The 12,031-nt window shown below is 38.1% G+C and overlaps 1 protein-coding gene across 1 annotated transcript in view; it reads left to right on the forward strand.

Annotated features, from left to right (window-relative positions):
- Window positions 1-12,031, forward strand: part of LOC126471630 (elongation of very long chain fatty acids protein 7) — a 154,912-nt gene that overhangs the window by 35,328 nt on the left and 107,553 nt on the right. The window contains exon 2 of the mRNA XM_050099866.1: window positions 9,679-9,742. Coding sequence (XP_049955823.1) covers window positions 9,682-9,742 — 61 coding nt within the window. The 5' untranslated portion in view covers window positions 9,679-9,681. The remainder of the gene's footprint in view (window positions 1-9,678; window positions 9,743-12,031) is intronic.

Below are 12,031 nucleotides of genomic sequence, written 5' to 3' on the forward strand. Positions count from 1 at the left end.
TCATGGCATGGCATAAAGGCCACTAGAAAGTGGTATAAATCAAATTTTGCTATACTTAACTTTATAGCCGAACAGGACATGCCAAAATCTGAATGCGTTGTTCTTCGTAACGAATGGGCCTAAAATCATTGTACTAAAGACGATTTTGCCTTTGGCTTTGGTAAACTTGATTGTACACTTGCAGTTGTTTACCATTAAAACAATTATTTTTAAACTCTGGAAGTTACTCCGAGTTGATAGTTACGTCCCCCATTTGATTTTCGTCTTGAGCTTCGTTTCCTGTTTAGTTAACCACAATTATTCTCTACGTTGCTGCGTTAGAGAACTGTTGTTTAGAGCAACAGAGTGCTGACTGCGGGGGAGAGGGGCAAGTCTGGTGAAAAGGAGAGTGCGGGTGTTTATAAGAGTGTGGCAGTGGTTGGGTGGAAGGCCACGGTTTGTGGTGACGCAGAGTGGCGCATCGTTTCGCCACCCTGTGTTTCTTGTTTCTCGACCGGCCGCCGCTGCCCGCTGTCGCACAGTAGCCAGCACGTAGCGGCGCCTTCCACATCGCGCGACAACCCGCTGCCCGAATGATGGACTCGCTGCTCCTCCACCTTGTCCCCTCTATTGTCGACCAGGTAACAATACTGTTTTTGATGTTTAAATAGACTTCTTTCCAGTAAAGTTCCACATAAAATGTAAGAACCGTATTTAAAAATAAAAATGAAATTTTATTTCGTTCTTCGGTGGCGTTCTCTCCAAATTTCGTTTACTACAAAAATATCCAGAAAAAAACTGCGACACTATCTTGAGAAGATGTTCCTGTTTTATATTTTTGTGTATTGTGACGATTTCTTCTAAGAATTCATTCTCGTTTTTTTGGCTCACCAGTTTTCGACATTTTATGTGACACGGGGACAAGATTGTTATTTGAGATCTCCATTAAAGTAGTGTAAGTGAGAGAACGTATCATTGCTGTCACTCAAGAGCTATAAATTCAACTACAAATTTTGAAAAAGACTTTTCTTGAGTTTTAAGAATTACTTTTAGATAGAAACGGCTAAGAAGAATATAGCTAGTCGAGATACCTATAGAAATTGCCCTTGAATGTGTTCCAAACCTGTTTTGTTGCTCATCATAGCATTTTATCAGATGGTCGATTTCCAGCCACCTCGCGGGGTTCTCACCGAGTGTAGAAAGCCTGTCCCGCCACTTCTGTACGATATAACAATTATTAATTTGTAGCCGTCCGGAGTGGCCGCTACAGTCTGGAACCGCGCGACCACTACGGCCGCAGGTTCGAATCCTGCATCGGGCGTGGATGTGTGTGATGTCCTTAGGTTAGTTAGGTTTAAGTAGTTCTATGTTCTAGGGGACTGATGACCTCAGAAGTTAAGTCCCATAGTGCTCAGAGCCACTTGAACCATTTTTATTTACTTGTAAGCAGAAATTGTGACATTTTATTTCTTAGAGTTTCTATTTGGCCCTCTAATTCATATCTAGAATGAAACCGAACAACACATTTCATATTGACGTGTTGCATCCTGGAGGAGTTGCAGCAAACCAATTGTCTCCACAAACTACATCGTGCTTTAAGTACCTTAGAGAACCATAATGTTATGTCATCACTTCACGTTTCCGTTAGATGCTTACAACGATACGTTTGCATCTGGAGTTTCTCGGGATATTTGTTTCCACGAAAACTGTCCCTCTACCTAAGATCCATTATGAAACATTGTCAATAGACGGAAAGTAGTATCGAACTGCCTAAATAAAGATTTACTCTAGCAACAAGTACAACTGAAAGTTGACCTAAACGGCTCATCGGTTGTAGCTAATTATGAGTCTTTTTCTTTGAACGTTTTTTAATTATTAGTCACATTTATTGGCGATCTGGTTTCATCAATAGGCTACCTCTAAATAATGATCTATATTTTACGTCGTTGTTCTTAATGGTGACATTTATATGCGACTGAGCTATGGTAAATCATTGACTTTGGAATAAAGAGAACGTTATTTCAATCTCATTCCAGCAATTCTGATTCAAATTAACAGAGGCTTTCATAAAGACAATTCAAACAAATAAGCCCTCGGTCACAATTTTTTAGTTTTATTAACCAGGTTTCAACACTTCTAACAGTGCCTTCATCAGAATTTAGGCGTTTAAACTGGTCTACAACATAATTACCAATTTCTGGGAAGACTCTCCGAGGAGCCCGTTGCAACCTGTGGCTGTACAGGTATGAGCAGCCCTTAGAGGCTCGCCTTCACACATTCCTTTTAAATGTTTTGTGACCAAAGGGCGGCTTCTGGCATGTTATTTGTTTTATTCGTGACATGTAGGTACTGTCTCTGTCTTGTATTGTTAGTCAGTACTCACACGTTTTTAGATAAAAAATTTTTTCTTCCCTCAAATTTGTAATTATGTTATAGACCACTTTAAATGTCTAAATTCTGATGAAGGCACTCTTAGAAATGTTGAAACCCGGTTAATAAGGCTAAAAAATTGTGACCGAGGGCTCATTTGTTTCAATTTTAATTTATAAACGGTCACTGAACCAAGCAGCCATGTTCAAACCCGTGCGTTTCATAAAGACGTTCACACGAATACCTTGTCGGATCACAGAAAGTTCCCCATCAGTAAAGACTTCGCTCGCTGTGGAGGACTAAACTAGATATAACTAAAAAAAAGATAGTCAAAATATTACAAAAAAAAAGAGTTTAGGATACTGATTCAAAAGTATTTCAGACTGGAAGTCTATTGAAAATTATTTGTTCAATTCGTGTCAGGATAGGAAGAAAGTATGTGTTTTAGTAAAATTTCTTCGAAATTTCTGTCAGTTTATGCTTTATACAAGAACATACTATTTTCTTCTCAACTTAGCCTTCTAAGACGAACTGGTATCATCTAGATTTCTTCTCTCACGAGCAACAAAAATTTATAAAATTTTGTGGGATATGAGAGTAGCGTTTCATGGGAGTGACGACAAATTAAGATCGATCAGAAGTATTCAAATTTTATAAAATGGAAAATAATATTGGTATTGTTTTTTGTCCGAAATCTGCGATCCCTGTACGAGAATACGAGAACAAGGAATCAAATGTAACCTTACAAATAAGTTCAATGGCAGATGCAAGATGCCACTGGAACTCATGTCATACCATAACCAAATTTCGAGTGGCGGTAACTGTAGGTCTGAGTTCAGTTACCTATCGGTGTGAGAGAGAGAGATTCAGCAAGCAGAGAAAGGTCCGAGTATTATGCGTGAAGTACTGAAGGAAAAAGCACAGTCGTAACAAAAGTAGTGTTTGGAAAGAGAATTATCAGGCACCAAAGTTTATATATTTGGCTCGACCTGTGAATTGTTTTTAACACCACTACCTCATTGTTGAGTTTTCTCGATACGTAAATTTTGTACTACCTGGAAATACGAAGGAAACAAATTTTACTGCAGCCAGATAAAAAAGGTTTTGACCACAGTACGACTGCTGACGAGAGCGAGCTGGAGAAGAGCAGTTTACGAGGGCTGTGAAGCACGTTGCGCAGTCCTTGTTGACGGAAAGGGCCGGGCAAGTGCGAGACATCCTTGAATATGCGCCCCACCCACGCAACCAAGGACGCAAGCGCTAGTCCTGGCCCCGCTTCCGCCTTCTAAAACCCTTACCTGTGAAATCTAACAACCTTCACCATCTGGTTCTTGCTGTAAAACAGAATATGTTTCGGAATCCATACTTACCACTCCTCAAATCTGCTAAGGTTTCCTTTCTAGGAATAGCGATCTATTATAATTCGGTCATAAGGAAACTTGTTTCTGTTTGTTTCATCAAGTTTCTGTGTGTTATTTGTCTTATACTCCACGTTCCAAAAAAGCAGTTATCACAGACTTTGAATCTGCGTAGCTGTGAATTGGATAAGAGGGAGATGTCGCATAATGTAGGAAATTTACAACATACTGGTATCAAAATGGTTCGACGTGTTTCTAAGCTTTAGTCTTCTCTGGTGCAAGTTCATTGGTTTGTCAAAGTACCAGTGCCCTTGGCCGTCCCTAACAGTGCGGTGCGTAGTGAGCCAATAGTCTGATCTACTAAATGATGAATCCATCTTCACCTACATAACACACTTGTTTCTATTGATGGTCAGTTTCTGTTGTCCGATTCAACTTCTGAAGCGGGTGTTAATCGTCTCACCCCAACATTCTGAATCTTCAGTTTACATGTACCGCTTACTCCATTTGCTTGTAAATTTCAGTAGGTTTTCAATACAATGGCATATACGAAGTGCACTGTCCATATCTCGTTGTCGATACGAAACCTTATTCATCGTAAGTCGTCTTCCGACTTCGTATTTTCGCAGCATCTACTAAATGCACTTTTTAAAGCACATTTTTTTATTTTTAAATCTTATGGGACTTAACTGCTAAGGTCATCAGTCCCTAAGCTTACACACTACTTAACCTAAATTATCCTAAAGACAAACACACACACCCATGCCCAAGGGAGGACTCGAACCTCCGCCAGAACCTTACGCCCAATTCAATTAATTTATTTAAAAAAGACACACGATAGTGGTACAAAAGTATGAATGAAATCTTTAAAATAAAGAAGTGAAGCGTAACAGGTACATAAACAAAATAAGTGGCTCCATCCTTGCACAGGATCAGCCGCAATCATATTAATGTAAATGAGATACTGAGATAACTTTAGACATTTCCCGCGAATCGGCTGCTAGGAAAGATGGCACGCCTGATATATTAAGGACAGTTCAGATTTGTTGTTAAATTCAGAGATAACCAAAAGATGTAAAATTAAAGTGATGCCAAATGTTAGAGAAGATTACCAAGAAAGAAGGGCAGTTCTGGTGCAATAGAGACAGTTTGATTCTCACTTTTTTGGTCCAGTCACGCATTACGAAAATCGTATATGAAATTTCTGTTACTTCATAATCCTGCAAAATAGGTACATTTCACAAATAAAACAGACGAATATTCGTTTGTATTTTGGTCAAAGAAACTTATGAAATCTGTACTCAACTCAAAAAGGGAGTTCTGTTTCGACTTTTAGATTCAGTTTTTCACATTGAGCGTATGCGCTCCAAAACTGAAAATAACCATTTTAATACATTTATGGTCGCTGATATTGGATTAGATCAAGCCAACGTATGAAATAGCTAGCTACAAGATAAAATAATAGACTTTCAGTATCGCAATAAAAAATTTTTGATAACTTATAGGTATCACTTGCTGAGGTAGATAAAAATTCAAAACGTTACCATTTTTTATAATGGAATTCTCTGTCTGTTTTCTGTGGGTGTTGAATTTTTCCGTACGCCATAATTAAACAAGCTATCGAACATCACTATGTTCATTTAAGATACCTTATATTTCAGTTAGAAGACAGAAGTCGGAGGAGACACCATGTTCGTAACTTCCGAAATCTCTGAGAGACTGGTTATATTTAAAACTGATGAAAACACTATCGCCGGTTTGTTGTAAAAAATGACAGAATGATTTCACAGTTCATGACAACCGCTGCATATCACATGTAGCTAAAGACAAGTTTCTATTAATGTTTTAACTTTCACTTTTTGGACCTTTTAATATTTGACAGTTTATTGAATTTGACATATTTTCTTAAAAAGATATTCTGCAACATTATTTATTACAATTACTTTTTATTAATAAGTTAAGTAGGTACTTTCCTTCAATTATGTACAGCATTACTCTTATTGCGCAACAAAACTAAGTTACTGAAATTACTGATCGGAAGTATTTGAAACCTATTCGGAAAGAAATCACTTTGATATCTTTTGACACCCTGGGGAAGACTTGGCATTGTGTCACGGACACGACCTAAGGGTAGTGATTCATTACTTATTCAGTGAAAAATTTAACTCCAATAAGGGAGAATTCAATTACTGTCTGAGGTCAATGAACGCTATAGCAGGTGCAGCCAGAGGTCAGGGCATTGTTTTCATGAGATCACCCGATACTAGTCACGGAAGTATGTTACGTGAGGACAGGAGGATTTCTCAGGAAGCAGTAGTACAAATTCTTATTTTCTTTTACAGTCTCTGGATGTTAAGAAGAGCAGACGATGCAATAAGACAGTGCGTAGATCATCGTTGTACAAACACTAACCATACAAAAGGACTGCAGACAGTCACTGCATTATTACGATTTCAAATATATTACATTTCGATATGTATCGTCAATAGATGCAACACCATTACGAATTAAAAATATTTTGGAGAATATTAATGTACGCTACCAATAACGTCTGTAACACATTAAACAATTGTTAATCCTCGTTTGCATAAGCGTTGTATTGCATAAATATGTTTAATAATTGTTACTTTGTTCTCACCTGTGTTGTAACAGATTTTGATTGCTAGGCTTGGGTAAAAATTACTTATATACTTTGTGAAACTTTTGGAAATATTCAACTAGAACAACTCGTCTGTGTAGTAAGTCCTTACACTCCTTTTGCCAAAGGGAAGAGTTCAGATACTGACGTGATTATTTTGCTGTACTTATGATTTACGTGGTTTTCTTAAACTGGTTCCAAATAACTTATGGCTGGTCAGTTCACGAAGACTAAGGTCAATAATTACCCCTTCATTTTTTTCAAGAGTAGTTGCTACTATGCCTAGAAGGATCACGCCGACTAGAGAACGATAGACATAGATCTTTTTTACATCTACATCTGCGTTCATACTCTGCAAACTTCTATGAAGTTCATGACTAAGATTGCTTCCCATTGTACCACCTGTTAAGGCCTCTTACCATTCCATTCAAGGAGCACGGGAAAAATGATAGTTTAAACGCCTTTGTGCACGCTGTAATTAGTCTAATCTTGTCTTCACAGTTCCTAAGAAAGTGATATGTATGGGGTCGAAGTATACTCCTAGATTCCTCACTTAAAGTTACTAAGTTTTTAAATATGCTTCCAAGTGATAGTTTGCAACTATCTTAGCGTGTCTCCACTTCAGATTTTTCAACATCTGTGTGACTAGCTCCCACAGATGAAACAGACCCGTAATTATTCATGTTGCCCTTCTCTGTATACGTTCATTACCTCCTGTTACCCATATCTGCCGCGTGTCCCACACAATTGAGAAGTATTCTAAGATGGGTCCCACGAATGATTTTTAAGCAATCTCCTTTGTACACTGATGTCATTTCCTTGATGATGATGATGATGATGATGATGATGATGAAGTCCCATACTTCTTTACAGAGCGTAGGGGAACGACGCGGGAGACCCGTGCGGCCTTACTAGGCAAGGTCCTAGTGGAGGTGGTTTGCCATTGCCTTCCTCCGACCGTAAGGGGGATGAATGATGATGATGAAAACGACACAACAACACCCAGTCATCTCGAGGCAGCAAAAATCCCTGAACCCGCCGGGAATCGAACCCGTGCTCGGGAAGCGAGAACGCTACCGCGAGACCACGAGCTGCGGACGTCATTTCCTTAGTATAAATAATAAAACGAAGTCTGATACCTGCTTTACTTGCGTCTGAGTCAATGTAATAGTTTCATTCATACCATTTCAGCGTGTTACACACAAGAAGTTGCATGAATTGACCGATTCCAGTTGTGACTGGTGGATACTATAGTCACAAGAGACAACATTTTTTTCATTTTGTGAAGTCTACAATTCCACATTTCGGAAATTTTAAATCAAGTTGTCAGTCTTTGCACCACTTGGAAAGCTTATCTAGATCTGACCAGACATCAGTGCCCCAAAGAATTTTGCTGGAGCAACCAGATCTTGCTTCGACCTCTGTCGCTGGCTCTCGATCCGGGATAACATGTTGGTTCCTTCCTACAAAAATATCCTCAGTCCAGTCACAAATTTCGCTTGATATCCCATTCGATCATACTTTCGATAATACGCGTACATCAAGAAATTCGTCCGCAAAACGAGATATGTATTAAGGCAAATGAAAACCCTGTGATAAAAGTTACTAATATACTGAAACTTTTTTGAGGTTGTAGTCGCTAACAAACTAGAAAATAGTGTTAATTTACGATAAATGGAGACAATATACACTTGAAAGGGAAAACTAATTGTAACATAATATGTGACACAGTTACTCAATCACAAACGTGAAAACTGTTGCCAAAAGTTTCTAAAAAGCACAATTTAAGTTCACAAATGACGATATACTATGAGATTTTCGCCACACTCGGAAATGTTCTGAAGCACACAGTATATCAAGATACACATAGGTATTGAGACAATCATTGAAAGATTATGAGAAAACAACGCTTAGAGTATTAAAATCTAAAATTTCGAATCAGCACTTGTATCTGTCACATGTGATCTCACACAAAAGGAAAATCCAGAAATCGGCTTATATATGCAAATAAAGGCGCAAATTGTTGTATTTTTTACTTAGCTGAATTTGTGACACCTTCCACACTGTCGTGCCACAGATGAATTCTGCAGAGTCAGTTTGTTACAGTCAGAATAGCGAAAATTCTAGAGCAGTAAAGCATGTTTTCCACATGCTACGGCTAGCAATGCATTCCGTTTTAAACTCTTTGGTTTCCTGTATCTACTCACTACTACATCACTAGAACCCTATCATGAGACTTACTTAGCAATCACAATATGTATTTATCAGATTTCAATCTAATTAAAGAAAAATTTAATGCAAATCCTATACCATTTTTTTCTATCGTAATCTGATTCATTAATGACCAGAAATCTGTACTGCTGCAGGGCCAGACGTAAATATTACCCATATTGCGAGACCCTTTTTGTTTTCATTGTGCTTTGAAATCCGTTAAAAATCCTATCCTGAACAACGTCATGAATTCAGTCTTTATAAAAGAAGTGATGTTATTCAGCTGTCAAGAAGAGGATGAAAATTCAACAATTACAATAAGTTCTTGCACGATCTCACGGATCTAATTAAAACCAGGAAGCTCTCCCCGAAACAAAATAACATTGACTTGGTAATTTTAGAAAGCGGTAGTGTTATTAACATACAAACAGGGCCAGTATAGGAAATGTCGCTGGGTTCTGTCTACATGCTATTTCAATGACGGCCGCAACTTTCGTTTAACTTAGTATGGATTTGTGCTATGCCTTCTTTCTGACACAGCGTCAACCGATTTCCGCAGCTGATGCCGATATTTGCGCAGTAACATAATCTTCTAAAATTACGTCATATATATCTAAGATTACAATAAACAGAAATACTTTAACTACGGATTCGTTAAAAATATTCTTGAGACACAGCGAATCCCATATTGTCCCAAACACATCGATGAAGAAAAGGCTGTAGATATATCAAAAACAGTCCGAAAAAAGAAAGATTTGTCATTCGATGATGATTAAAAATTTGAATATTCGTTGGCAATAGGTGTCTAAAGACAAATCCGTGATTTCACAAGAAAAATAAACTTCTTTGCAATATCTATCAAGGATTGTTGCTCTCATTTGAACTAGGAAAATATTCTTCTCTTCCGGTATGCTCCAACTTCGTATTGTTAAACTGATGTGCTGATGTATAAAAAGGCAAATGAAAAAATTATGTTACATAAAATGCTAAAACTATAAAAGTAAGAGTGAAAATAGTATAGTTCATTGTGGAACACTTTCAGTTGTATATTTTTATACTGGACTAAAAAATGTTATTGGAGTAAGACTGTCAAAAATAATATTTATCTTTATTGTGTTTCAGAAAATGGCTAGCCTCATGCACCTGGTCGTCCACAATTACAATGAACTCATACAACATAAAAAACGTAAGTACTGCTATGAATTAAATAAGAGTTATATTTGGCGACAAAAGGTGGTGCACTTTCATCTTCACTGACACTGACAGAGTACTTAGCTTTGGAATTAAGAACAGTAAACACATAATACTAGTACTGCATTATGCTTCTAGAGAATCGCTCTGCGTTCTTCTAGTATAAAATCTCTTTTCGGAGTAATTTAGGAATTTTGAAAAAGTCAATGATTTCCATTGTATTCATTGGGCTCAATTTTCTACTGGCCTTACCGCTACTCTTTGCAACGTACGGAAGGTGCAGGAGCAATAATTTACATAATGAAGTCAACGTACTGTATCACCGTGTCCGTGCAATCTTCTACTTCATCACGGTTGTTTTGAAAAGTACTCATAAAATTCTGGGTCAACTCGTCTTGCAGCAAAAGTAAATTATGCAAATCATAAGCTTAAGGCTTCCAATTTTAGTTATAATTTCATTTCCTGAACTAATATGGTTCTTACTGACAAGTTGGACAGTGGCAATTGTCCCTCTCTTTACCACCATCGTTCGTTCCAGTCTTAAAAATTACTTCATTGGGAAGAACTTACTGAGATAATTTATCAGATTCAGACGTCGCCTTAATTTTCACATTGGATCAAAATCCGGGTAACAATAAGTAACATAAATTTAAGTGTATTATGTGTAATATTAAAAATAAAGTGTTTTCGTCCATGCTAGAGGACTCTGTGGTTGATATTCTCCTCACCTCCTTGATACTACTGCTTACAGCGAAAGTGTGATCGGTAAGCAGTCATACCATGTCGATGCAATAAACGCAGATCTACGGATGGATGATCAGGAAGACGTCGTAGCAGAAATTATGCTTTTGAAGTCAATTACTGAGTACAGTGAATGTATACCGTACCGTACATTCAGATTATGTCAGGTTTTAGTGACGTTGGAGTATTTCTTCGACCTGTGAATGACGTGAAATGCATGGATAGGTAAACGTCGTAATTAATTTTGCAGTTTAAAGCAGTATTTGATCTATTTTGGAATGATATGAAAATAAAAAAGATATAGAACATGGGTCCCGGTTTCGGTAAATAGCCTACTACTCTCTTTATGACGTGAAGGCGTAACAACTCTCGATTTGTCAGCCTAATTCCACTGATGAAAATATTTTTTACCACCAACACTAGTGACAGCTTAACCTTACCTGAACCCCCCCCCCCTCCCCCCTTGCGTTAATAGGTTTTATTCAACTCTGTCATGAAGGCTGTTGCATATCGGATTACCTCGTTTGAGAGAGAGAGAGAGAGAGAGAGAGAGAGAGAGAGAGAGAGAGGGAGAGAGAGCAGTATTACGGATAAACAAGTGTTAAATGGAGTCACAGAGACCACCAAAACAGAGATGTGAGAGAGAGCAAAGTTCTGTCTACAGGAGTATCAAAGAAATGCACGTAGTTTTAGTCATATGCGGAACCAGTAATTACATAAAATTCTCTCTTCAGTCCGCCGTAGTACTTAGAATAAAGGAGTTTTCTTTCACCAGTGTACTGATATCACTCTTCTCGATCAGTGTACTGACGCGAATAGCCCGCATCTCGTGGTCGTGCGGTAGCGTTCTCGCTTCCCACGCCCGGGTTCCCGGGTTCGATTCCCGGCGGGGTCAGGGATTTTCTCTGCCTCGTGATGGCTGGGTGTTGTGTGCTGTCCTTAGGTTAGTTAGGTTTAAGTAGTTCTAAGTTCTAGGGGACTGATGACCATAGATGTTAAGTCCCATAGTGCTCAGAGCCATTTGAACCATTTGACGCGAATATTAAAACCACAGAATGAAATAGAAACTAAAAGCAAGGCGTTCGGATCACATTAAATTTTTGATTGAGTAGGTTACAAAGTCGTCATCGAGTTAAGAAATTGTTTTCTGGAGGACTCTCGAGCCACTACAAGTATCACGTGAACAGAAGAAATAGAAGACAGGTAAAAACAGTGGCATATTCAAAAATTTAAAAATAATTTATTGTCCGTCGCAGTCTCGGGTGGGAGTGAATCACGGCATCTGTCTCAATGGCTCAGGATAGCCGGTGACAGCCGAAACCGGTAATTTGATTGTGAAATTGTTCTCCTTGTATCGAATAATAAATTATTTTCAAAATAAGCAATCACTGGCTATCCAGTACGACTTAAATTTCATTTTCTTCCAAAACATTCAAACAATGTCAGTAACAACTGGCCACTAGTCTCCATCTGGCTGTAGGGTTCGAGAACAAATTTTTACGTGAAAATGACAGCTTTCTTTGAATCTAGTCAAATACTCTTC

This window comes from Schistocerca serialis, chromosome 3, assembly GCF_023864345.2.
Source record: "Schistocerca serialis cubense isolate TAMUIC-IGC-003099 chromosome 3, iqSchSeri2.2, whole genome shotgun sequence".
NCBI classification, from domain to species: domain Eukaryota; kingdom Metazoa; phylum Arthropoda; class Insecta; order Orthoptera; family Acrididae; genus Schistocerca; species Schistocerca serialis.